Raw genomic sequence first — 26,328 nt, forward strand, 5'->3', positions numbered from 1 at the left:
GATGCTTCACGCCAGCGTCAGTTCGCTTTGAACCGCTGCCAGCGTTGTACGTCGTTTCATTCGCGTGCTTTTGGTTTGTTGAAGTGTTGTGTGGGGTAGTGTCACTCCCATTTCTCAGACAGGGTAACAGTGGTTGGGGTTGTGTGTGTGTGTATGTGTGTTTTGTTCGTTTAATTTCCTCGTGAATGTTTAATAGGCAAAGACAGGATAATAAGATGGCTTTGCGGTGGGTTAGTGCATCGAAGCGACGCCGTTAGTGAAGATTGTGTGGCTAAGCGATGCAGATGATGACAATTAATTGTCACGCGTCGGAGATCGGTGTCATCCTGCCTTCGCACAAGCAATATCAGTTTCTGTGTCAATGTCATCAATCGTTTTAAGCTTGACGCAAAACTGTGCCACGGTTAAAACAATTGGGTGCAGGGTAATTTACGTGAACGTGTTGGTGTGCGGGTTAGTCCCTCCGTAAGGTTAAGCCATTTGTTTGATGATAAGTAATTGGATCAACACATTCGGGGTGCATGGTGCAGGATTTAACCGACGATCCTGCTAACTGCATACAAATCGTTAAGTGTCGGTCGTGGCCTCGGGACACCGTGTGCAGCAATAACGATGCGAAGTGGTCAAGTGGTGGATTAAACGGGATCAGTTGTTGATTGGTGATGGTGCTTGTGGGCGAACTCCTTAACGGAAAGCAATGCCATCATTAAGAGTAACGACCATTTCTTTGTTGAAGGGAACGAGCTAGAGCAACTAAGTATGGCCAAAGAATTGGTTTATCTATCAGTGCACTTTAAACTGAAAACAAATATGGATTGTTAATCGGAAAAGCTTGTTCAAAGATTGTCTGTAGAAGAAGGTAACCATCATCAATCAAGTCAACGGTTTCGTGCCGTGTTCTTGATTTGGTGCGTAGCATCAACATGAAACTTTGAACACTCATCCCCATAAAGCTTTAGCGCGCTGAAAGGATGTGCTCTACGTGACGTTCGGAAGGAGGTGTAGAATAAATTGAAAGGCCACTGTTTGGCGCTGAGTCATTTTTACATGAAGTTCAAGAACACAGATAAGCACGCGTGATTTATGATTTACGCTTCATACGACAATCTTCTGGCGGTGAAGACACGTGTTTGGTGTGTAAAAGATGTGTTTGAAGATTAATTTCTTTTTATGTTTAAAAAATTGGGATTGTATAACGTGAGACGCGTGGCACGTTCGCGAGCGAATAGACGGTTACTATTTCGCATCCATAGCCGACACTGATCCACTGATTATCTGCATCCCCGGTCTCGGCTTCAACGCTGACAATGAATCTTAAACGAACGTGCTCCAATTCCTATCGTTGATTGTTCATTTTTATTCAAAGCGTAGCAAAAAGGTAGCGATGCTCTTGTGTTCTGTGAGGCTGGCGGGCTTTTGATGTTGAGGTGGAACGTTACTACCACTACTACTACCACAATCACCGCTACTACTCCTAAATACCGATCGTCTTCAAAGTGGATTCTAAGCAACGCACTCTGTCGCTTCAATTTTTTAGCTTTTATCTTTAACCACGTCCCGTATCCATACTCTGGCTTTTGTGGTAACCGTGCCCGGATCTGGTGATACCGAAAGGGTTCTTGAACCGGTGCTCTATCGTCGATACGGCTCGGGTCGATGGCTTTATGTTGTGGTCGTCATTCTTGTCCGGATTTAGTCATTCTTTCGCCGATTGAACATTCTGTCCCCCTGTGGCGTGATGGTCCTTTCGGAAGCTGAGGATTTGATGGGTTGGTTGGTTCAATTTTTTATTCCTTTTTATCTGTCGAGCTCAGGTCGAGCCCTTCCAATGAGGCTCTGATAAATTTTTGTGGTTTTGGACAGGCTCGAGGCAAACTACTGACAAAAAGAGAGCAACAGAAAAAGGGCATCGGCTGAATGGAAAAAAATATTTTCAATGGAAGCTTTATTTTATGGGATGGTCGCCTGATGCCGATTTCATGCGGTCCTTGGTGGCATAGTTTCGCCCAGGAGAGAAAAAAAAAGTGTCCAAAGACTGAAAGTTATTTTCGGAACTATTTTACAATCCGTTAAAAGTTCGCATTTGTTGCGCACAATTCCAATTAAATAAACAGCCCAGTTGTCACCCAAGGCGGGAACATTTCAATTACTGGGCAACCATTCCCTTCAGTGGGCATGTGTTGGTAGTGGCAAGAATTAATTCAGCGTACACAGGCGTAAAGGGTGCCAAAACTTTCATCTGTTCTCGTGATAGCTGGGATTCTCAATTTCCCAACGCAAACAATCCCTAAGTTTCCTTTTTTGGGCTAAGCACGCGCCATCCTCTGTCTAATGCATGCGCCAATACAATTACGGCAGCGAATCTTCCTTGTCTCGGTCCGTAACCGAAACTGTCCTCATGGAAATGGAAAATCTTCCACCTGAACCGACCGCCCCCGGGGTGTCTAGTATTCTTCAGTTCCCTTTTTCCAGGATTTTGGGTGCACCCCAAACTTTGCTAATTAAAACTGAGCATCGAGCAAAATGGAATCGGGCAAAGGAACACTTCCTGTGCTACCCAGCGAGACCGGATACTGTTAGAACATTTTTGCGATCAGCATGAAGCACCCAAAGAAAAACCGGCAGCAGCAACAAAAAAGAAAAGCATAAGCCTTTCCCCTTTTTCAAGCAACGAACAACACAGCATTCCACAGGGTGGAACTTCGCGGAATGCCTTTGACTCTCGGATGGTGAGGATTTAAGCACCCGCATTTTGCACCCCAATCCGTGTGGAAGCAAACAGTGGCGTGAACAGCGCCGCCAACAACGGAAAAAGACAACAATCAGTAGGGGGAAAAGTTTCCATGCAGCTAGTGTTTGTGTCGCTCTGTACGAGAGTCTGTCGTTTTTCCTACTTCCTTTTAATTTTCAAAGATGCAATGCATTTGGGCACGATTTTGGGCAAAAGTTGTCTGCCGCATTCTAGCACGTAGAATGCCGTTTGCTTGCATTTTTATACCGGTGGCGCTTATGCATTTATGCCGCGCGCTTGCTACATAAATCGGTAAAGTTAGTTCTTCGCCTGTGTTGTGGACGAAGCAGAGTGTTGGGAAAATTACTTGATTTAAAATTAAATATGAAACACGTCATGTCAAAATTCCTGATTTTATAAAAAAATATATGTGAATAACCAAAAAAAACCTTATAAAATAAGAAAATTATGTTTAACAGTAAAGAACACAGGAGAAACTGATTCATTTTTCAACACCAAACGTTAATTCTTCATGGCAAAATACCAAACCTCAAGATACGCTGCACGACTGGTCCCTAATCAAGCAGGGGCGAATCTAATTTCCCAACCATATTCCGCTTCGTAGTTTCTTTCTGGTCAAGGTTAAGTGACGCTGTTATAATTAAAACGCTTCCAGTTTGTGGCCCAGAAACAGAGAGTGAAAGCAAACGACGAACCAACTGGGCGTGTGTGTGTGTGTGTGTGCGTGTAAGTTGGTTTTGCCGGTGTCAGTAGAACGTTCCAGACGTTCTGGTGTGCAAAAGTCAAAGTGTCAGCGACACATGGTTATCGGCCAACACTAGAAATAACCCAGCTTGAGAAGGAGGGGCCCCTCCTTATAAAAAAGAAACCCCTTAGAACCCGTAAAGTGTGTAAGTGAGTGAAGAAGGAAAACAAAACACAACAGCAAGAGTAGTTCCTCCGTTACTCGGTGGAGGCGAAGTAGCGGACAGGCGTGAGGAAGTGCAGCGAACGTACGATGGGACGCGGCCATGTGCTTCGGGACCGGGTGCGGCTGATTAGCGGTAATGGCAGGCTGTTGCTAATTGCCACTATCGTCACCCTCGCCGGTTTGGCCGGTCTGGCCGAGGGCGTTGGATGTCCATCGAAGTGCTCCTGCCAACAGCGCACAGTCCGTTGCATCAAGCAGCAGCTCGATAAGGTGCCGGAAATGCCGCCCGATACGAACATAATGTGAGTAACACAATTCCCTTCTCGTAGTGATGCGTTTGACCTGATTGTCTCGATGCTCGTGGATGCTGCTTTTGTAAATTTGCCTCCTTTTTTTTTTTTGTTGGTGCTTGTATATTTATTTTGCATTCATCGCTTAGCTTAAGATTCTCGTAACTACATAAATCCCATCAACAGATGCTGCCACGCTCGCTTTTGTTTTCGGCTGAGCTCAATGATATTTCCTTTTTTTGTTGGCCGTAGGCCGGCACGCAGGTAGTATGTGGAGTTTATGCAAATTTAACGACCGGGTCGGGTCGACCCCAAACGGCAGTAATTTTGCGGAGTTTATATGGTTGACCCGTGGTGCGACAAAAAGGATAAGGTTGAAAACTTGACACAATGTGTTTTATTTGTGCGTTTCGCATAAAGATGCTACTTTTCGCCGGCCGAGCGAAGGCAATCTGGTGCTGTGGGCTGATCAAACACGATGGTTGTTGGCACTAAATAAAAGAATATTTTTGTTTTACTGCTTGCTAGAGCCGATTGTGATTAGGAATGACGTTAATGGAGAAGAAGTTAACAACTAAAGAAGCATTTTTTTTGTAATTGTAAACAAAAAAGAAATTTTATAGAAAACTATTTTTGAATAATCGTTGCCTAGATTTAGGGGTTCATGATATATTTTTCAAACTGTTGACACACCGTACGATAAATTTGCCTTTCGTGCCACTCATTCATCCCTTAAATACCAGCTAAAAATAGCCCAAATAATCCGATTCATCAAAGCTGTTGGCACACAGCCCAAAATTATTAATTTTCTTTCATCAAACGCTGCAGCGACCGGCCAAGGTAGTATGACGGTAATCAGCGCTTCAAACGCGCCAAACGAGCTCCAAAATGGGGATGATTAAGGAGATAGAAGGCCAATAAGCTTTGACCACTCGGCTCCCATGCTCTCATAGCTGCTAGCACCGCACGCGCCTCCAGGGTGTGCCATTTTATGCTGGTAAGGTGAGAAATTAGATTAGGACGTTCACCAGGCCTCGTGAACGTTCAAACGATCGAATGCTAGCAAACTAATTTCAAGCCCTCAGCCGCGAGGATGTTTAGAGCTCTAATTGGTAGAAAATGATGGCAAATCAATTTGCCGGCCGTAAAATCAATTTGCCATGCGTGCGGTGAAAGGAATGGTGGTTGGGTCGCTTTGAGCTTGATTTGTCAAAAAAATGGCACCAATTAGTGTCATCTATTTGCAAGAAAAAGCTCACCCAAACCTGGTGCTAGAATCTTTAACAACGCATCACCACCTTTAAGGTGCAATCGGTAATTGTAGCGGAAATGTCAAAACATCAAGGCCCGGCAATGGATTAGCTTTACAAATCGTGCTCCCACGGCTCGTCACGATGCCAACAATGATTTACGCGTACATTTACGAGATTAGCCGTGGACTAAAGGTGTGCAAGATCGTATGGTTCCACCCATTAGAAGGGATGCCCGACATCAAGGAACCTTTGCCCGTACCGACCTTTTGGTCCCAGCGAACCGTGACGACTTTTACGGACTTAGCTGGTTAACTCCATAAAAATCTCATAACACCTGCAACAAATTAAACGCCCCTTTTTGTGTAACCGTTCACCATTACAACCCGGGAACCTTCGTCACGCTCTTTAGTGTGACGAGCGTGGTGTGTGTGTGTTTTTTTTTGTTGGTTCTTCTTTCTATTCTTGCCCGGTTCTAGTGGGTGGGTTGTTTGATGTTTCCGGTGAGTGTTTCACATAACAATAAAAGCGCGTCAAAGGGAGAACGAATTGAATGAGCCTTAAGAAGTCTTGATATTCTTTTTTCGCTCATTTTCGTCATGGTCTTGCTCTGTTTTGTTGATTATGTGTATGTCTTTCATGTTTGAAGGAAGAGGCTGTGAAAAGCGCAGTGAAGAAAATAAAGTTTTAGTAGAGCAGAAGAGAAAGAGTGTTGCAATGTCAAGAAAAAGGTAAACTTAATTGTTATGACAGTTTAAACGTCATTTGTCAAGTTCACATTCACTGCGGCCTTGAGAAAGTTGCTTTGAAAATAGGTTGAAATTTTTAAACTTAAAACACTCGACATGACGATAATTTGGTGCAAATCTCCCTAAATGGTGTTATGATTTAAGATTACACAGCATAAAATGCGATCTATTCAAACGAATAGAAAAATACTTTATTCATGTTTTTCGGCACTCACCTCATTACCCAACGTACACAAAAGACGATGCTCGCAAAATCTACTCGCAGTGATGTTTGGCTCACTAAATGATCCGAACATAATCCGCCCCGACCGGTCCAGCAGTAGCAGCTCAATCGAGCATGAATGGCTAATGGAGCCGCATGGTTATTTGTAACAAAATCCACACCCAAGCACTCTTCAATAGTTTCGCTACTTTTTTTTTTTAAATAAAAACTCTCATCCTCTTTCCCCTTGCACCTCGTGTTGCACATCGCAAGGCAATTTAATTTGCATTCACTCAACGGCACTTTCACAGCGCAAGAAGTCGTCTTCGGCTTTCGATTCTTCTTTCCTGTGCCATGATTTCATTAAGCTTCACAAAAGGACTGATGTTGCCCCCGTTGGGTTCCCTCGTTCTCCTGCAACAGAATAGCATTATCTTCCCCCCTCGATATCTGATATCTAAAAGCTACTTGCAGCAGCGTAACTCGACTCGTCAGATGAAATCGTAAACATTCATTTATCTCCGACGGTAACCCCCAACTTCCCGGAGCACACGGTGGAGCTTTTGTTTTTCCTTCGCAAAAACACAAGCTTCGAAACCCAATTTCGAAGCAGCTCGGAGATAAAAAGTGTTGTCACACAGTTTGCACTCGAGACGGAAACAAATGGGGTGACTCGCGTACGCTACGGCTTGGCCTGTTTTCTATCGGTATTGGACGCCCCTCCCCAACACACTGGGTGACTCTTCCATCGCTCTCACCTGAGCAATATTTATGTTTACACCCGGTGAACATTTCCCAATCTCATCGTCACACCACTGGCAAGGACGCTCCACTACGGTGACTGATGGCATCAGGTACACCGCGTGAAAGATGCGCCTGGAAGACAGAAGAATGGTAGAAACCGTGCTGAAAAATAATACTCATTTTGCAACGGCGCTTTGATGGCGCTTTCGCTAGGTACGCAAGCTTGGTGTGTTCAGTATTTTGTTTGGTTTTCACAGAGAACACACATCCATCTGATCACTGTCGCTGACATGCTGCCAAAGGGAAAAGGGCTCGTCCTGGGTACGAAGTACGAAGTAGGACAAAAAAAAACTCTACATTATCAAACCAATGTTCACCGTGACGTTAAGCCGATTAGTGCGGCTCCTTGGGGCTTACGGTTCGGATGCGCTAATGCTGGTAGAATGTTTCTGTGCAGCCATTATCATCATGGGTGCTGCACGTCTCCCACACAGCTGGTTGGACACTAAAATATTATTCATCATTACACCCTTTCCGTTTATTTTTTTATCACTGTGAGCAGGCTTTCGAAAGAGGGTTTGGGGCGCATTATTTTTATGCCAGCGCCATATGACGCAGCTTAATTTAATTACCAAATGTTTATGTTCGTGCTTTAATTGTTGCTGTAAAAATCACAAGAATAAAGTGTGTGAACTTTGCTCGCTGAAGGAAAAAAAAATGAATGCAAGATTTCGAAAGTATAATCCTTGCATTCTATCGCCGAACAAAACATAAACGCCTAAAGGTATGCAATCGGTGTAACAAAATTACAAACGTATTATACATGCTGCTTTTTAAGACCTTCAACCACGTTCTTCCTTACATCGAAGACTGTTTCAAGCAGTGGCTCACAGCTCCCTGAACTTTTAATTGTGTTGATTATTGCCTACCAGTCCACCATAGAGATAAAATTATTGCCACCATAACTCATGCGAGTTTTCTGCTGTCAAATAACAACCAACACCTTTTGATAAAGATAAAGCTTTGCCATGATTTAATACTTCATAATTTAAACACCTTACGGGCCACTTCTCACAGCAACCAAACACTCGGTACAATCTTTTCGACACTCAATTACTACCCACAATAAGAACCGATTTTATGGTTTCGTTAGCAGCCTGTATTTTGTGCTTCATTTCGAGTCTCGCTTCAAACGTTTCTAACTAGCTATCTACTACGTACCAAATCTAACCCCTTTCGCTCTTCCATCCGACTCAACCCACGCTCAGCACACGCTTATGTTTTATTGAGGTTGAATGTTATCAGTAGCTTCAGTGTAGAACTCGAACTTAACTGCCACTGGGGGACTGTGCAAAAATGGTAGTATTCAAGCAAGCATTGCGACAAACAGCTATGTTTTCGGTCACGTTGGTACACTCGAGAACCCGGCGAGAACGGACTGCCCGCACTGTGGACGGCAAATTTAAAATCCTCACACTGCTGTCTAAACACGACTCCTGTCCAGTCATGTCCACAGGGACACAATAAATAAGAGGATAATTTTAATTACATTTACACTTTTGCTGGTTGCTGCCCGTTCGATATCACACAAACATGAGCATGAAACACCGACACACACACACACACACACACATAACCACCACTGTGAACGGGGTCTGTGTTCGTGTTTTGGCTTCAGTTTGTGGTAATGTTTATCAGCGATGTCCTTTTGGGGGTTGTCCATATTTTCCGGGCTTTGTTGATTTCGTCCTTTGCCGAAGCCGGCAAAACCATGCAACAAACATGCACCCGAGGTACAAACCAAACTCTTTGGGGGAATGTTTTTAACTCTCCCATTTCTTGCCACACGCTTCGTTCTGCTTCTGCCTGGTTCGGGTTTAAGTAAATAAGTGACGCTTCGGGTTACAGCTGGGTACAACGGTGTTATTTTTTCCCACTTGGCTGGCTGCACTTTCGTCCGGTGGTGGTTAAACTGGAACGTAAATAATCGAGCATGGTACCGCTCATTGGCCTCGATTGGGGTAAACGCGTTTGCATTACAGCTGGTTTCCTTCGTTGCATCAGGTTGTGGTTGCTTTTATCCCCGCAAAAAAAAAACACCATTTGAAAGGGAATTTTTCGTTTCGATACATTTGCATTTCGGCTGTGTTGGAAGTAGTGGTCACTGCCCCTTAGAGTATTGTTTCAGATGTTACTAAAATATAAGGGCAAATTGTTCCAGAAGCAAATCGCTGGGGATTCGTAAAGGAAAAAGCGTGAACTGTTCATTGCTTTGAAGTTAGTTTGATGTTGCTTACTTGGGCGATGTTTATTTGTAAAGGCGTTTTGATCAGGGTGTTTGATCTTTATTTTCTGTTATATTTCTGGTGTCGATGGAGCGTTTCACTTCAAATGCTAAATAATATTGTTTAAGGTGTATCAACGTATTGTTTATTTGAGTGAGTACGCCTAAAGGTATGCTATTTTGGGTCGAACACAAGGCGTTAAGATGTAATATAAGTTTTTCACTGAACTGAAGAAAACCTTATTATATTTTTATGATTTCTTTTCATACACTGTTTTTACAGCCATTTGGCCATACGTACGTGTAGTAAAACCATAACTCCATAGCGATGATAGAATGGCCACTAAACCATGCAAACCACAAATCTCAAATCCCTCTGCACATGACTCTTCGATTGCACATTTTCTTATGCAATTTCCTGACCACACACACATACTTACAGTCACTTCTAATGCTTTCAGAATCCATATACTACAAAAAGGCTATTTGAATGGGGCATAACCACGAAGAATAGCTCATAAATTTTATGCCTCAATGCATCCTGTCCCACGGGGTAAATATTAGCAAATGCACACCCATTGCACATGACGACTTCTTCCTACGTTCCTTATCCCTGTCTGGTATCTCCTTAACTCTGCTGGAACATAAGGGTGGAGATTGTTGAGGAACAGCATCCAGACTGCAGCACGATAAGTTAATTATTTATGCAAGCGTAAATTAAGTTCGAACTCCCTTTCGTACCCCCAAACTTCTCGACTCCGATCACCGTTGTAGAACGGGGCTATCTCGACGCTATCACACAAAACTTGACGCTTCTTCCGAACGACAAACTTAATCGGGGGCCTTCTATCGCCTTCCACTATAGTGGGCTGCCGATCCACATCGCCAAGGGAATGCTGCTCTCGACGCATCGTGAGCAATTTGTATGTCGTTCGGAAATAGCTGAAAACTTACCATCTGTGCAAGCAACTCCCGGGTCTGGTGGGGTATTCCTCCCTTACGCATCAAAGCCACGCCACCGCAACCTTTGCCGTTTATTGGTTTCCTAATAGAGGTTGAGCAAAAGCGGGCGTAATGAAAATGGTGCTCGCCGAGTGGAATTTTCTACGCCACACGAGTGAAGCGTCACTTCGGGGTTGATATTATCATAAGATGGATCGATTTTACGAGACTTTCCCGCAGCTGCTCTCGGTACGCGCTACACTTATGAGGGCTCAGGATGGAATAATTCATCTTCCAGCCATAAACTTGTCTAGACGCGACATGTTTATGTAAGCATCGGAGCGGAGAGCGTTCCATTCCTTCTCCCTAGGCAACATCCTCACAATACGCTGCCAAATAAACGAAGTATAAATAGCAGTTCTCAGCAACGTATCCTTCCAGCCTTTGAATGGGATTGTTCGAGTGGAGATTATTGAAGAATCAAGGTACGAGAAAGTTAGCATCCATAGTTTTCGGAGCCACATTCGGGGCTCAGCTCAATTGTTTTGACTTGAGAAACTTCTTTCAACAAGCAATGTGCTGAAACATCTGCGAGTAGGGGAAAATATTCTTCTTTCCACTCCACTCCGCGATGTCCAGGATTGACAAGACAGCCAAAAACAAACGGCCACGACTGCGAACGGGAAACTTTGGCGAAACTCCCCGCTGAAAGAGCAAACCGCTGTCTATTATTTTCAAAAAATCATAAGTTAGTTTCTGATCAACTTTTGCGCTTCATCTCCCCAACTCCACACACCATGGGCATTGTGTTCGATTGTTATTTCCACACACACACAGCAAACGTATTGGCACACATTGGCCGTTGACTTTTGACTACTCTTTCCAAGAGGGCGAATAAGCTGAGACGACATTTGTTTGAGCAGTCGTCTGTCTGTCCAAGCGCTAAATCTTCTGCGAAACGAACGTGATCCTGGGGCAGGGTAAGCGCCGGCCATTTTATGTAAAATTGTAGCTGAAAGCATACTGATGTTACGTGTTGCAGGAAACTTTGCCGTTTCCGTGGAACTTTTGTTTCAATATTGTATTTTAGACAATCTTTCAATCGTTGACAGTTTGAATATTGTGACGCGTGGGTCGAAATCATTTCCAAAAATGGCTTGGCAGGAGTAAATAAGCGGGCATTCTATAACAAAAAATAGTTAACGAACTTTTTGACACAAAATTGCCTCACTTTGGGTGTTTTTTTTTTGTTTCAAGAAGCGCCCAAAAGCGTGCAATTGCTGCACACAATTCGCGTTACTTTCGCTTGGCAGTTCTGCATGAAGAATGACTGTCACTTGAACTTGTACTTTCGCAGCATACAAAAACAGAAGTATTACGTCGGCACTGTCACAAAGCCGACCAAGCTTAAAGATGCTCTTTGTGATGCAACAAAAAAAAAAACCCCCCCACCGTCAGGTGCCATTTGCAGACCTGTGGAATGTTCGCACTCTTCTTCGGCAGCATTTCCTTGTGGACGGAAAACACTTTAAATAACGTTAGTGCTTAGATTTGTCCCGGTTTGCCACGTTGGGAATATGGGAGCGAAAAAAACGAACGAACGGCCGGAATGGATGGTTGACTGGGGAGAAGCAAGTTGGCCAAACTTTGGCCCTCCCAAAAGAACGATCCATTTCGCTTGGTTTTTAGATTTGTGTAGTCGTACGTTTTATTATGTATTTGCCAACTCATTCTTTCTTCTCGCCCTTTTTTTTTTGTCTCTCTTTAGGGGGTTTCTTTGCTACGAAAAGTTAACTCCTGCTTTCGTATGCCTTTCAATTCCGACCAGACTTTCACGGGCCGGTCCGTTTTTGGCGCGTTTTCGTCGTCACCGTAGTTTGCCCTTTCGCCGGGCAGGGAAAAATCGGTCGCAGCTCAACTTTTTTCCGATTCTGTCGAGCCAAAGAAATGAAAATATGAATATTTCGTTAGCAAAGTTAGATTTGCTTTTACTTACCGTGAAGCAAAGAACTCGCTCTTGCCTGGTGAAACCTGGTTGAAGAATCGGATGAGGTGAAAATGGTGAAAAGTAAGGAGATAGGGAAGTTTTGCTTCCCTACAGAAGCACGCCAACAGTCAGAAAGCAGGGTATCGGACGGTTTTGGTTTGCTATTTGGAGCTGTATTATTTTCCCATCTTCTCGATATGATAGCCGCTTGGCTTGATGTTGTTTGAATTGATCGTTTGCATTCGTTTGGAGCGAAAGCATTTGCGTAGATTGCTAAAAACGCACGAGACACGGATCGGAGCATAAATTTGCACCTGCGCTGATGACATAAGTAATGACCGCTGGTACTGTGTAGGCTCATTTAGTATTTTATTTGTTATGTTAAACAGAGTGACGAGCAATCTGTTTATAAACGTCTTAGTCGAACAAATTGAATACTTGTAAGCGTTATCTTTGACGAACAAAAAGTGAATATTATGTAAAAATAATCATAAATTAACTTCTAAAGCTTCACCACACGAGACACACAACTATGCTAATGATTGCAATTTTTATTCAACGTTTCCCCCTTTTTTCCAGCGATCTGCGCTACAATCACATCCGCGAGCTACCGACCGGTGCGTTCGATGGGTTGCGGCATTTGCATACGATATTCCTTAACGAGAACCAGCTGACGAAAATCCACTCAGGTGCATTCCGGGACCAGCCATCGCTCAAGTATCTCTATCTCAACCGTAACCGAATTGACACCATCGCATCGGATGCATTCATCTCGCTGAACCGGCTCCACAGCATGTAAGTAGCAGCGCAAGCATAGTGGGGTGGCCCTTTTCTTGAATTTCCCAAAACCCAGCTCCGTGACAGTGACACTTGCGCCAACAAGCCGCTTGATGAATTTCCCACCCTCCGGCTCGCAAACGCAAACAGCTCGCTTCTCGCATCTACCACCACGGAATCGACGAAACGGAAATGAGAGCCTTGCCTTGCGTTGTGCAAGAAAAATATGCTACGACGGCACAAGAAAACATTCACCCGCGGTGAAACACACAACCAGCAAGGGATTGCAGGGTGGCAAAAAAAGAAAGAAAACTCAAATAGGACCGAATATTTGATGAACCACTGATTGCAAATCTATTCACCGGAGCGCTCGACGCGTTCTACAATTGCCTCTCACGATGGGAATTTTCTTCTTCTGCCCTTTCGTTCCATGTCTCTGTGTAACGGTGCTGGGCGTTGATGTCGTTCGCGAAAATTCACTTCCTGCTGATGGATAACGGTGGAACGAACAAAAAACACATGCACACACACACACGCACACATACAGGTACCTTCACTTCAACAATCTGAGCCGGCTGGAACCACAAACCTTCAGTAATATGGCGTCCCTAGAACGGCTGTAAGTATTATGAAAGCGAATGCACCACGGCTTGGGCTGTGCTATGGTGCAAATCAACCTCGTGGAAAGTGAACCAACCATCCTTGAAGCTACGGAGCTACGCCCTCATCCACTTTTGGTTCTTTTCAATTTGGGTTCCATTTTTTTTAAAGTGCTTAATCCGAACCCTTTACGTTGGGTAGGGCGGTATTTCAATGGCTATTGATTATTTGATGTATTTCAAGAGTTTTCTATTCGATCGGTAAAGCAAACGAAAGATTTTGGAGCAGTTTCTATAGAAGAGCGAAAAAATGAATGTTCATTTTGTAAAACAAAAATGTGTTCCTTTGGAAAATTCAATTCCAACGATGAAGGCGTTTTAGCATTCTAAATTTCACATACTTAAATTCTGTTACAAATTGTGTTTACATGAGTATTTAAAAAAATGCCTACATTTTGGCGCGAAAACGATCTTAAACAGTATTTTACTAATGGTTCCTTGTTGCTTGCTAAACCCCTGACGGGAATTATTATTTATGCAATATTACATGTAAATGTAGCAAATTAATTTTCCATTTTTACTAATCAATAGTGAAAATAACTGCTCTTTCAATCACTGCTAGAACGGTGGTTGAAATTGTCATTTTAAGCTCTTCGAACCACGAGCTCCTTCACCACGCATTTTACGTGTTTAAGTTTAAAACATTCTCTCTAACGGCAAGATTGCCAAAGAAAATCTCATTAACTTCTAGCTGCTTGCATTAAATTGTTATAAATGACTGTAATTATTTCTAATTGCACTTCAGCCCAAAAACGAACGAAAAATCCACCCCGTACCGAAATAGAAAAGAAAGTGACGCATTCTAAATCCAATAATCACTCATTCCATGGTTCCCTAATTAAACAAAAATTCTTCTTTGAGTGGGAGGGAAGGAAGGATTACACAATGGGGGGGGGGGGGGGATTGAAATGGCGGGTGGTGAAGATAAATGCGGCGCAGGATAGAGATAGAGCCAGCAATAATGCCAAATATGAGCATGAGCATGGTGCGCCAGCTCATTTCATAAATCTTGTTTCCGGATTAATTAATGTAACGTAAAGCGACGGAACGGAACAGCCACCGAGACATGCTGGGAGAGACTTTCCGAAACACGTTTGCTGGATAATTAATATAACGATGTCCTGGGGCTTTCGTTACAACGGAGAGGGCTTAATCCCGCCCTCTCTATCTCTTTCCTTCTGAAGTGAATGAATCTGCGAGGTAAAGCAAAAAGTTCTCAAAAAAAAAAAAAAAGGATGGAATGGCGTCTCTCAATTGTCTATTGTTTTAGGGCAGACCGTCTCAATAATCTCCAATTTGACACCTATTTCGAATTCTACACACGAACTTTGACCGATGGCAAATTAATTAATGAACTCAACCAATTGTTTCCTGCCCAAGCTCTCGTTCGTGTTGTGTTCTTTACATTGAACAGGATTCTTCAGGGAGAATCTCGTAATCAACAGCTATAGCCTTCTGTGCCTTCGTTACTTCCTCTCACAAACATACACACAAGAGTGACAATGTATGTGTGTGACAATTACCTGATTGGAAACTGATTAGTTTGAAAATAGTTTCTAAAGCCGTAACCGTACTTCCCGAAGCGTATTTTTCGTTCTACAACTTTGCAGGAAAACCACTACCAGCCGTAGGGCATACTTTCGATGAAACTTCTACTCGAGCTCGATCTCGGGAGGATAAAAGTTAATCTTTTAATGGCTGTATCTGTTCTGTTACCTCGCTCTGTGTTACAATTCACCCCGTCAACCGTGGCCGACAGACCATCGGTGAAGAGTGTTGGAAAGTTTGCTCGTTTTTTAATTTAAACTAAGCGCCCCCGGGTACTTTAATATTAACCATTTGATTAAAACTGCAAGCTGCTTGAGTTGCGATACGATGATCCGAACCACACACACACACACACCAATCTAGCACGAAGTGGAGAGATCCAGTTGGGGTGAAAAAAGCGATACAACTACTACAAGCACAGCCCGAGGATAGGACAAAAGTTATCCAGTAGGGAAGAAAATGGTTCGGAAAAACTCGAAGCGTAATAAGAAGGAGCATGTGAAGGGGGACTCGGTAGATGAGTGACAACGATGACAATGACATTAGAGATGTGATGCTTGCATGGCACGTTTCCGTTGCCCCCTTTTCGGGATACATTCAATGGCGAGGACATGCCCTAGGGGCGAGGTCGAAGGGCTTTGTGGAGCGACAATAACAACAAGCGATAATATCCGGTCGCTTGTTCGTTCGCCTGGTTGTTATTATTTGCGAAATGTGACAAGAAAACGGAAAAACGGTAGCGACAATATCTTCCGGAAGTGGTCGTGCTAGTTCCACGCTTCCGCTTATTCCTTTGAAGCTGGAAGGAACACAAATCAGCACCAGAAAAAAGATTTATCGATAAAATGTTATTAAAGAAAATTCAAAAGAAGACAATAATAAAAAATATAGTTTGAAAGTTGGAGTACTTATTGAAAAACGTTAAAAAAGTGCAGTTATAATGTGGTAATCAAAAGCGAAAACGAAAGCAATACTTCATCGGTTTTCTTTATGCTTTGATGGCTTTAACGCTTTTCTAAGAAGCATCTTTATTATTGAAAATAGTCGTCCTTTTTTCTGTTTGTTACACCTTTCTTCTAAGAAACGAATATTTTACCTTTTGGGTGATTAAAAATGACATCGTAAAATTGCTTGTTTTTGAAGAAAGGATAGTTAATGAGTCTACAAACACACTCACACACAAACAGAGGTCTCAACGTACTAAGGTTTGAGACCTATGCCACGAAGTCTACTCGATGCGAGAGCGAAGATAGAAATCAGCTACAAAAACACAACGCCGATGTCTTCAAGCTATGGGGGAAAAGAAATTGAAAACAACGTAAAAAAAATGAGATGAAAACACGCAAGACAGGTCTAAGATTTTCGCATCCGTTTTCCAGCACTATCGGTTGCCAATGGTAGAGCCGGCTTTAGTCGAGCGGATGCTGGCCCGACGGCTTGCACATGTATTTGTATTTGCCTCTTGTCAGACGAAACCGTTCTGAACGGGGGGCTGAAGAGCCTTTCCCAAGGCCAAGCAAAGAGGCGGGCAATTAAAAACAAACACCCCGCACCAGCCCAAGCGTCTGCCATGCAGCAGCTATCGTAGCGACTACGTCTGGAGAACAGTTACTCGATGCTGATATTTACCATCGTTTCCTTTTTTCTTGCTTCCAGCGCAATACTTTTACAGTACATGCATAGCGGTTTTCTTTTCTTCGAGATGTTCTTTAACGACTCGTAGTCGATGTTGTTTCCATTTGTAAGTGTAATTGAAAATGTTAAAATAATCGACGCTAATTGACGCGCGCTAGTTTTAGCATGAAAACGACACATCTGTTAACCAATCGGCGGGGCGATTTTAGAAGCAAGAATCTGGTAAAGATATAAACAGGATTATGGAAATTATTTATCGCAATAGTTAAAGCTCTCGATTGTTTCAAGAAAACTTATATCAAACATAAAATACTGACAGAGACTCAACGTGGTTCAGGAGCACGTGGTTCGCAAGAATTGCATACATTTAGGCGTCAATCTATTTCGTGCACTCAGGCAGCTTCTTTAAATTAATGTACAATACTAAGCAACAAAAAAGATCCTTCAATTCCATTTTGCAAAAGCTTGTTTATTTCGTTTCCAACAAGCAACAAGGAAAAAACAAAAACCAAAACAATGATTAAAGCGACGATGTTTTGTAAGAGCGTGACAATAACATCGTTTCCCTGATTACTGCTGAAGCCCATTAATTTTTCTCGTTGTTTACCATCCTTGTTCATCAGCACTTCACAAAGCGAAGAAAGAAAGTTGATAAATTGTGTCCAATTCGCTTCAAAAACACCTCTCCAAAACGATAAAGAAACCCTGGTTGATTTGCACCTGCAGCCGACGCTTCTTGGACGATAAATATTTTGTCAGCCTCTTGAGATAAACGGTTCATTCCTTTCTCTCTTAATGCCACCTTCATCCTCCCCCCCACCCCCCTTTCCCCACCTTCTCATCGACAGCTATTTGCACGGCAACCAAATTAAGACCATTCCGGAGGGAAGCTTCAAACAGCTATCATCCCTACGACGGCTCCGGCTGGACGATAATGCGCTCGAGTGCGACTGCTCACTGCTCTGGTTCGTGCGGACGATGCAGCAACCGAACTGGAAGTCGCTGGTGGCCGGTGCAACCTGCGCCACACCATCCACCCTCGAAGGTCAGCCAATTAGCTCGATCACGGAGAAAGATTTCCACTGCGGTAAGTTGGTTTGCGCTGCGGGAGGACAACCGTCACGACCGAATTCCATTCCCGTTCTCGTTTTGTTTTCGGCGTGATAAACAAAGTTTTTCGTTTCCGTGCTCTACCCGAGTGGAAATGGAAAATGTGTCTCATTAGGGAGTTATTCAGGTTTATTTGTGTGCAGCGCGGAACACAGAAAAAAAAGGGAAACGTGGAATAAATAGTGCTAATAACTGTTTACCGGTGGGTAGCAACAAAAAACCCAGGCACCTGCCCTAGAGGGACCATGAATAAGTTTATCATTAACCTAGTTTCTTAATTTCTGGTATTCAGTTGATGTTCCTTTTCGGTAAAAAAAGCAAAACTCTTGTGCTCAATTTTGCGTTTTTTTTTTGCACCTTTCGCCTGATCGATGGTATCATTTCATTTTCCCATCTCTTATCCCCTTAAATCCGATTAGAACCCGAATTCCGACAAATTGAGGCTCCAACCCAAAGGTGTTTCAAAAGTTGTCCCAAAACGAATCCCTAGTTTGTCTCGATACCGATTGGGACGATTGAGAACGCTTCTCCTGACATCAAAAGCCTTCAGCTAATATTTTCCTTTTCTTCCGCCACATGCCCTATTCTTCTGCAGCAAAGCCGGAAATTGTCGTCCAACCGAGAGACATCGAGATAAGCTACGGTCAGACGGCCGTATTCAGCTGCAAAACGACGGGAGACCCACGGCCGGAAATTGTGTGGCTGTTTGAGGAGAATACGATCCGGTCGGAATCGTCGGACGGTCGCGTTACGTTGCTGCTCGACGGTTCGCTGCGTATCGATGAAACCGTGCCGGCCGACGATGGTCAGTACGCGTGCATTGCCCGTAACAGCCTCGGGGAGTCGCGGTCACGCACCGCACATCTGACAGTCAACAACGATGTGGTCGAAAGCGAAGCGGAAGCACCCAAGTTCCTGCGAACACCGACGGATCCGCTCGAGCTGCTCGAGGGCGCACCGATTGTGCTGGATTGTGTCGTTACCGGTAGGTTTTTATTACCGGCCTTGGGGGACTTGAATTAGACATCGGGCCGCGTTCAAACTCACAAACACGATCTGTATCCTTTCTGCAGGTGCTCCAACGCCAAGTATTTTATGGAAATTCAATAACGAAAACATCCAGAACGGACGCATCAAGCTGTTTGGGAATGGTTCGCTGATTTTGCCAGTGTCGACGCTCGATGACGGTGGCATCTATACCTGCTGTGCCGGGAACGCTCTTGGCAACATTTCGGTCAACGTGTCGGTACAGGTGAACGGTAAGTGCTACTACACACGCTTCACCCCAAAACGGACGCCTCAATCTCTCGCCTCCAGAGTGCACTAATTCCCGACATCCAAACACCTGCGGTTTATCCGTCGCTGTCCGGAATGAGCTCCGGACGCTGCTCATCATCTTTGGGACAAATCGACACCGATGCTCGGTGGCGTCTGCTTTACGACTGACATCACTTTCGAGTGAGGATAATCGCGTTACAAAGACGACTTTTTGGAGCGAGATAGGAAGCACCGCAGAACGACGGCGAATCGTTCGCACTTTGATGCAAAACAAGCAGCACAGTACAACGCAGACCAAGGTGTTGCCGAGCTTGGCATCGACCGGGGAGGCCTGCCCAAAGCCACATGACAACTGGTGCGGAATTTTCAACCACTTCCGTTCCACTTTCCTTCCCTTCCCTGTTGCGTTACCTGTCGGTCGGACGCGTATGTACAGTGAAATCCTTGGATAGCCGGAACTGAGGCCAAACCATCCCACCCAGGCCACCCCGCCAAACGAGTTTCATGTTAAACTAAGCGTGCAAGACGTCTTTTGCTCGATTAAACAAATGTCTACCGCAAGTGTAATGGTTAGGTACTGGTCGGGTTTTGATCCTACCGGTGTCGTCGGCCAGGTTCTAGTACCACTTCACAAACTTCTCGTTGCTCGAGTCATACATAAGAACCGGCACAAACACATACACACACACACACACACACACGCATGCACATACTTTCTAAACTTTTTGTCCGCATTGGTTTCCGCCTCCATGCATCTGGGCACTAAGGTGTGTGTGCGTGTATGGCTGTACGTATCGCGACATTATTCAAGCGTGAAGACGCGAACGATAAACTTAAGGGTATCGAATTCCTGGAACTTATGTTTCGTGTGGGGAGTGGAGTGGGTGGGTGAGTAAGTAAAATCGTTTCTAGAATCATTCGCCTTTGTGTTTCTTCGCGAATGGAAATGAACTTTGCGTCAGCGTTGGTACTGTGTCGTTAACAGCTTTACCGTACACGACGTCTACAAAGCCGATTGTGACAGATATAGTTTTCACCGGAACTGAGACTCTGCATAATGCTTCTCTTTGCGCCTGTGAGCGTTTGATTGTTTGGCATAAGTTTGTCTTTATGGTTTGGAATTTTGGTGAACTCTTCCCTCTTTCAGATGACAACAGTAACAAAAGGTCAATGAACACTGTATAGAAACGGAATTGGATTATAGATTCGAAACGCCTCAAAGTATGCAAAATATTAGCTTCGATTCGTTACTAAGTTGGTCTTTCGATTCACGCGAAACTTTATGAGAGTTTAAGCCCTCCAAATAATTGTGTTGCATACTTTCAGGGGTTCGTGCTATTGATGAATATCAATTTGGTATTTAAATTAAAGTAACTCAAACAGCCTCAGCCGAAGATTACACAACAGTCCGCTATTAACACCAATCAAGCTACTACTGCCTGTCTGCATGATAGTAATGCCCCTGTTTTCTATGAAATGCTCACCGAAAAACAGACCGTAACACCAGCATGAAAAAACACACACACACACACAATTCCCTTTTACATCGCTCTGTGCACCTGTTAATTGCTTTCACATTCTTCTAAGCGGCAATGCAAAGTTCTCACCAAACCCGAAACATCCCACCCCAAATACCAACAACAACGCGCGCCAACGTCCGGAATGCTAATGTAACCGTTTTTGCTAACACTAGCTCGTCCGCTTGAATCCATCACGTCCACCACACCGACAGCATCCACAGCATCCCCGGTCACGGTTACTGCAGCCAGCGACCCAACGACCGTGCAACCGCCGAGCAGTGCAACCCCACTTTCGAAACCATCCCCAAAGCCGACCGAGCTTAGTAATGCCATACCGGAGGATTCCGGAACCGGAGAACATGAAGGTAAGTCCGTTATGCGAAAGCTGTCTGATGTATTTCTAGAAATATACTGTCGGAAGCTAAAATATTAACGCTACAATTTCACACGTAAAAGCTCACACAATGTAACTAATTAGAAAGACGATAGGCATTAAGCTCATTGCTCTACATTGCATCGTTTACTGATCGGAAGTTTAACAATGCTTAACCCATTCATTACTTAACCCCTCATGAAGGAAGCTCATACTTATCTATGCTTTAACATTATTGATAATCTATAGAAAATACGTAGTATTCTAAAATAAGTCCAAAAGCGTATTGAAAGAATTAATGTTGTATGGACTGACAATAGTGATTTATTATTGGGAGAATCGCTTACCTGGAAACTCCTCTAATCCGTATTGATTGCATTTCCACAATACTAAAATGGATTAAATTTACTCTTACGCCCACTGGGAAGTATTGTTCAATATTGACTATCAATTGCAAATATCCGTTGGTTGGAAAAAAGAGCAATGCAAACAATCCGGCTTCCTCGTCAACGTTTTTGTTGAAACGGACAAGCTACCCGTTTTGCATACCTTTAGGCGTTAAATTTGGTTTGAAACTCTGCCTAAAAGTATGCAATTTCTCTTCAAAAATGGAATTTATTCTGTATCACATGCATCAAACTTTAACGTTCAAAAAGATTCTAATGCGTGATACAAAAACCGTGTATCAAAGGCTTCTAAGTCATGTTCATACCCGACTCTACGAGGGTATAATAGACGATTTTTTTGTTACTAGCCTGTTTCCGATTAATTCTGGTTTGCGAATTGACCACTCATGGTTTACCGGGCTATTTGATGAGCTGTCACTAAATCCGTTTCTGTTGGTTTTGTGGTCAAATCGATTCCGCCCATAAATCGTGCTCGGATGTGTTTGCATTGTGTGTGCATTTTCTCTCTCTCTCTCTCTCTCTCTCTACATTGAACATTACATTGCTTCCGAGTCAGGTAGTTGATTTGCATGGATCCGTCTCGTGTTTTTTTTTTACCAATTTTGCTGTAGTATGATTAATATTCGAGCTATCTAACGTCTGGAGCACATATTCACAGCATTGTAACGCCTTTCGTATTGCTGTGTACGCCTATGTATTGCGCCTTTCGTGCCTTCTGTGCATTTCCCCTTGCAGGACAAATATATATAACTCCTGACGAGCGTAATTTATACACGAGTGGATAAAGCGTGATTGATGGATGTTGACTGAGATGTTTATGATGCGTCATGTGTGTATGTACACACGGGCCACAGGAATTCGTTACGCATTGGGCTAACGGAATGATAAGGCAAACATCTGCCATTAGTATTGGCTGCTATTGGTTAGGTAAGGAAGCTGAGAATGCAGCCGGTGTTATGGTGTGATGCAATTGATCGATTTCCGTCATCTAATGTGATTGCATTTGATCTTCTCGAGCTTGGCAGTAGCAAGCTGTCAAAGCCATAAATTACCGTCAACGAGTGTCAGTGCTGAGGAAGAAATATTTCCTTTGATCCTATCACATTCGGAAGCTGAAGAGAGGCTGCTGAGGTTTGCTACTGTAGTTCATCAATTAATGTTTTAACTGTTCTAAATATTTATTTTTTCTCGCGCTTTCAAATGGCAAATTTGTCGCAGCGTAAAATTTCCTGCCTTACCACACGGAACGCGATAGGCAGATCACTCATTAAATATTTCTCTCGGGTTGGAACATTATTCTAACAGCCGAACAACAGTCAAGCACGGACGTAATTTATCACTGCAACCTATCGTCCAGCCGAAAGGTTGTTATTTCGAAAAACAAGCAATTGCGATTGCACCGTGGGTCCGTGTGGTCGCTACAAACGTAGCCGTGTACAGCCGACATCCGGAATAAGCGGAACACTTCCAATGATTGCGCTTCGCAGAAAACGGTTGATGATGTTTGGCCACGACCGGTGGCTGGATGGTTGACGCTGGTACGCACGATGATGACTACTGTCCGAGGGCTGTCCGGAATGTCCCAGCTAGCAGCAGCAGCAACAGCATCATCGCTACCAAATGCAGTTAGACAATTTACGTTTCAGATCCGACGCAATACTCAATCGATATTTAATTAAATGCATCCATCAACCGGCCGTTGCTACGTTCGAGAACCCGACACAGCTATCGGGCGCTGGTGCTCGGACAGTGTTGGGGCAGCAGTGTTCCTGCTGGCGGGCAGTAAACATTCACTGTGGTTCGAACGTTTCATTTCTTGGAATTGTGTCGCATATGACGATAAGGGATGTAAATTTGTCGGAATAACAAGCAGGGGTTGGGCAATATGTGTGTGTGTGTGTATGTTTATGAATTATTGGGCTCACCTGTAAATAGTATCGTGAAATGTAATAATTAATTGCTTGAAGTATACAAGTAGTGGAAAAAATGGTTTTAATTCTTATTGCATAACTTCCGGCGTATATTGATTTTCATGCTGAAATTAACAAACGCCTGCGTGTATGCAATTTGAATTGGAAAATTCTACTGCAACAACTATAATGGCAGATGGGGGTGATATTCAGCCCTGTTGTTCATCAACATTATGAAGCATGTTATCGAATTAAAAACAAGGAAAAAAAACGGTCTATGCCTCGTGAAACTGTTCCCTGTCAATGATGTTATTTGCTGTCGTGGATGATGATAAGACTGCACAACATCCCCAGCAGCGGAATAATGGCAAATAGAAGGGAAAAACCAATTGTACCAAACAGTTGATTGTATTGAAAACAAAACACACACAAAAAAAAACCCGCCCAGAAACAGGAGAACAATATTTTGCTGCGTTCGATGATGCCAGCCAAACAGCACGAAAAACAGATGATAAACATCACGTCTCCCGGTGGCTTTTCGTTTCGGGCAACAGTGAAGGTTCGCTTGATTGAGGGACAGCATCGGACTAGTTGACAGAAGATAGACATCATCATTGGAGAGCTGTTGGTTTTTTTGCTTTGTGTCAGTTTTTTCTTCACAACTACAATGCTACCTCCGGTTCCATCTCGTCCAATGGCAAAAAAAATGGACATTAGAGACAGAAAACGAAAAATAGAGACTAAGCCCTGTATCGGCATGCAAACGTCAATGGTTTGCCACTTTCGGGCCGCACCATCGATCGTGCAGGTTTGGGCCAGAATTTGACGCATCCATTATCGAGAGTTTAATCAACGATCCGGTGGATAAACAGATTGTCACCATTGGCGGGAAGGTTCTTGGAGGCTGAGGCGAGACGCACTGTTTGCTTCCAGTGGATCTTTGCCATCATGATTAGAGGATAGTCCGGTGGCTGACGATACGGATACGCAATTCTCAGTTCGTAATGGATCAACTCCACCGATGGTAGAGGCAGTGTGAAAGACCTCACAGCTAAAAACACCTCCCGTGCATGTTCATCTTCCCAAATTGCACTACTCAAACACAACCACCGTTGGGTCGTTTGAGGATCGTTTTGTGTTTAGTTTTTGCTCCCTATCTAGGATTTCTGATTTGATGTTGCAACGTCGACGTTAACAGAAGACAAAAACTGGGACAGAACTCGAATTCTATCCAAAACTAGACAGCTCTGTCGGTCAATATCGATGCTGATTAAGGCTACCGAGTGAAGCTGAAAGAAATAACAGAATGTTTTACGTTTCTTATTTCCGTGCGTTAGTTTGTTTATTGAGGAAAAATGTAAACCAACTACTTGAAAGCTAGTCAAGAGGGTTTTTCCCCCTATCTCGTCCGATTCATCATCAACTGCTGCCAATTATTATGCCTTTGCTGGCACCGGTAGAAAGAGTTCACTCATCTTTCCATTGTGCGTTTCCGGTGTGTCTCTCCAATAATGACGTTTTCAAGTTGACGTTCATCCGGAAATTCTAACTTAAGGAGGCAAAATAGCTCCAAACCGTGTGACGGACGGAAGCCAACAAGAAACGATCCAGAAACCAGTCCTCCCCCTATTACGGTTACTCCAACGAAGCGTCCAAAATCAAGTGACTCCTGACAGACGGTTCGCTTCTTGGCACGTGCACCATTCCCGATACCTGTCCACATTCCGCTTCCTCGCTGCTCGATAATCAGATTGACAAATTTCATGCCCCAATAACGCTCCGTTCGTCTCGTCTAAGTTATGCTACCAGAAAATGTCACCCTAAGACGGGTGCTGAAGGCTCACTACTACCCTGCTTCGCTAACAAACTACTGCGGAACCATGTTTTTCTGTGAGGTGCTTTTCACTGAATGGTACGCCGATGAAAGATGCAATTTGAATTTCAAATAACGCGTCGGAATCGGTTCCCCCGTCAATACAATACGCAAACATGCTCGTGCGAGACACGAACTGCGTCAGACACTTTTACGCTCATCAGTAGGGATGGAATTTTATCTCAGGAAGTGCTGCAGACGGTTCCTTTTGGCAGAACCGATCGGTTGCTGTTGACTAGTTTTGCTTTTCCCTACCATCGGGAGGAAAAGGTGTTTGATTGTTAAGCCAAAAAGAAGGGACAAACTCCCTGCTGATGTTTTGGATGGTGGTGGATTGGGTGTGCGTGTAAAAGCTCGCAAGGTTTTTTTCCGTTCTTTTCGCGACCCGCACTCTAGCAAACCTGGAACGATCGATCGAGTATTCGGGTTTTGCTTTTCCCTGCATGGGGTAATGGTGCCAGAAACGGCGAGCAGACGCGTCCACCGAAATTACCGTTTGATTGTGATTTGTAATGAATGGAATGTAATTTTATTTCCGATTTGCTTTCCCATTTCCCTCGGTGGGAGTGTTACGTGTTGGATGTCTACAACCCTTGTCCCGAGATTGACGCACGGCCCGAATCGGGATGGATTGCAATCGTTAAGGGAAGCAAGAATGGCAGGCTCTAGGTAGAAGATAAGCATATTTGCACCGAATACTGAAAGCAAGTAATTGAATCAGAAAGGGAATCGGATGAAGAGGCTTAAAGAAAAAAGGACAAAACTTGGGAAGAAGATTATTGGGATTGAAGAATCGGGAAAATTCGTAGAGATTAGACGATTTTTTACAGAAATTGCGTATTGGCAATTGCATACCTTTGGGCGTTTTGTGTTTAATGGAATAAATTTCTCGTGCAGCAGAACTTGCCACAAATTGTGCCACCCAAAACCGACAAAAATTGAATTTTCTTTCGATCCTTAACCCTTGGCGATCCTTTTCTTCGCCAATTTGCTTTTACTACGATTGTATTTTAAAGCTAGAGGTCAAAACAAGTCATCACAGCTGTAAAAGCCATCTTGGAAACAATTCTATCTTCCCATCTTCCTACAGCACAATCAAACGGATGCCATGCCATGGTAGAAACAACT

General features: G+C 43.7%; 1 protein-coding gene across 2 annotated transcripts in view; it reads left to right on the forward strand.

Annotated features, from left to right (window-relative positions):
• Positions 1 to 26,328, forward strand: part of LOC126561345 (peroxidasin) — a 71,031-nt gene that overhangs the window by 35,429 nt on the left and 9,274 nt on the right. The window contains exons 2-8 of one of the 2 annotated variants that reach the window (XM_050217444.1): positions 3,717 to 3,964; positions 12,690 to 12,905; positions 13,435 to 13,506; positions 17,578 to 17,816; positions 18,435 to 18,824; positions 18,913 to 19,098; positions 20,811 to 21,002. In XM_050217444.1, coding sequence (XP_050073401.1) covers positions 3,750 to 3,964; positions 12,690 to 12,905; positions 13,435 to 13,506; positions 17,578 to 17,816; positions 18,435 to 18,824; positions 18,913 to 19,098; positions 20,811 to 21,002 — 1,510 coding nt within the window. In that variant the 5' untranslated portion in view covers positions 3,717 to 3,749. The remainder of the gene's footprint in view (positions 1 to 3,716; positions 3,965 to 12,689; positions 12,906 to 13,434; positions 13,507 to 17,577; positions 17,817 to 18,434; positions 18,825 to 18,912; positions 19,099 to 20,810; positions 21,003 to 26,328) is intronic. The other variant, XM_050217445.1, reaches the window with a different exon arrangement.

This window comes from Anopheles maculipalpis, chromosome 3RL (genome assembly GCF_943734695.1).
Source record: "Anopheles maculipalpis chromosome 3RL, idAnoMacuDA_375_x, whole genome shotgun sequence".
In the NCBI taxonomy this organism is placed as follows: Eukaryota; Metazoa; Arthropoda; class Insecta; order Diptera; family Culicidae; genus Anopheles; species Anopheles maculipalpis.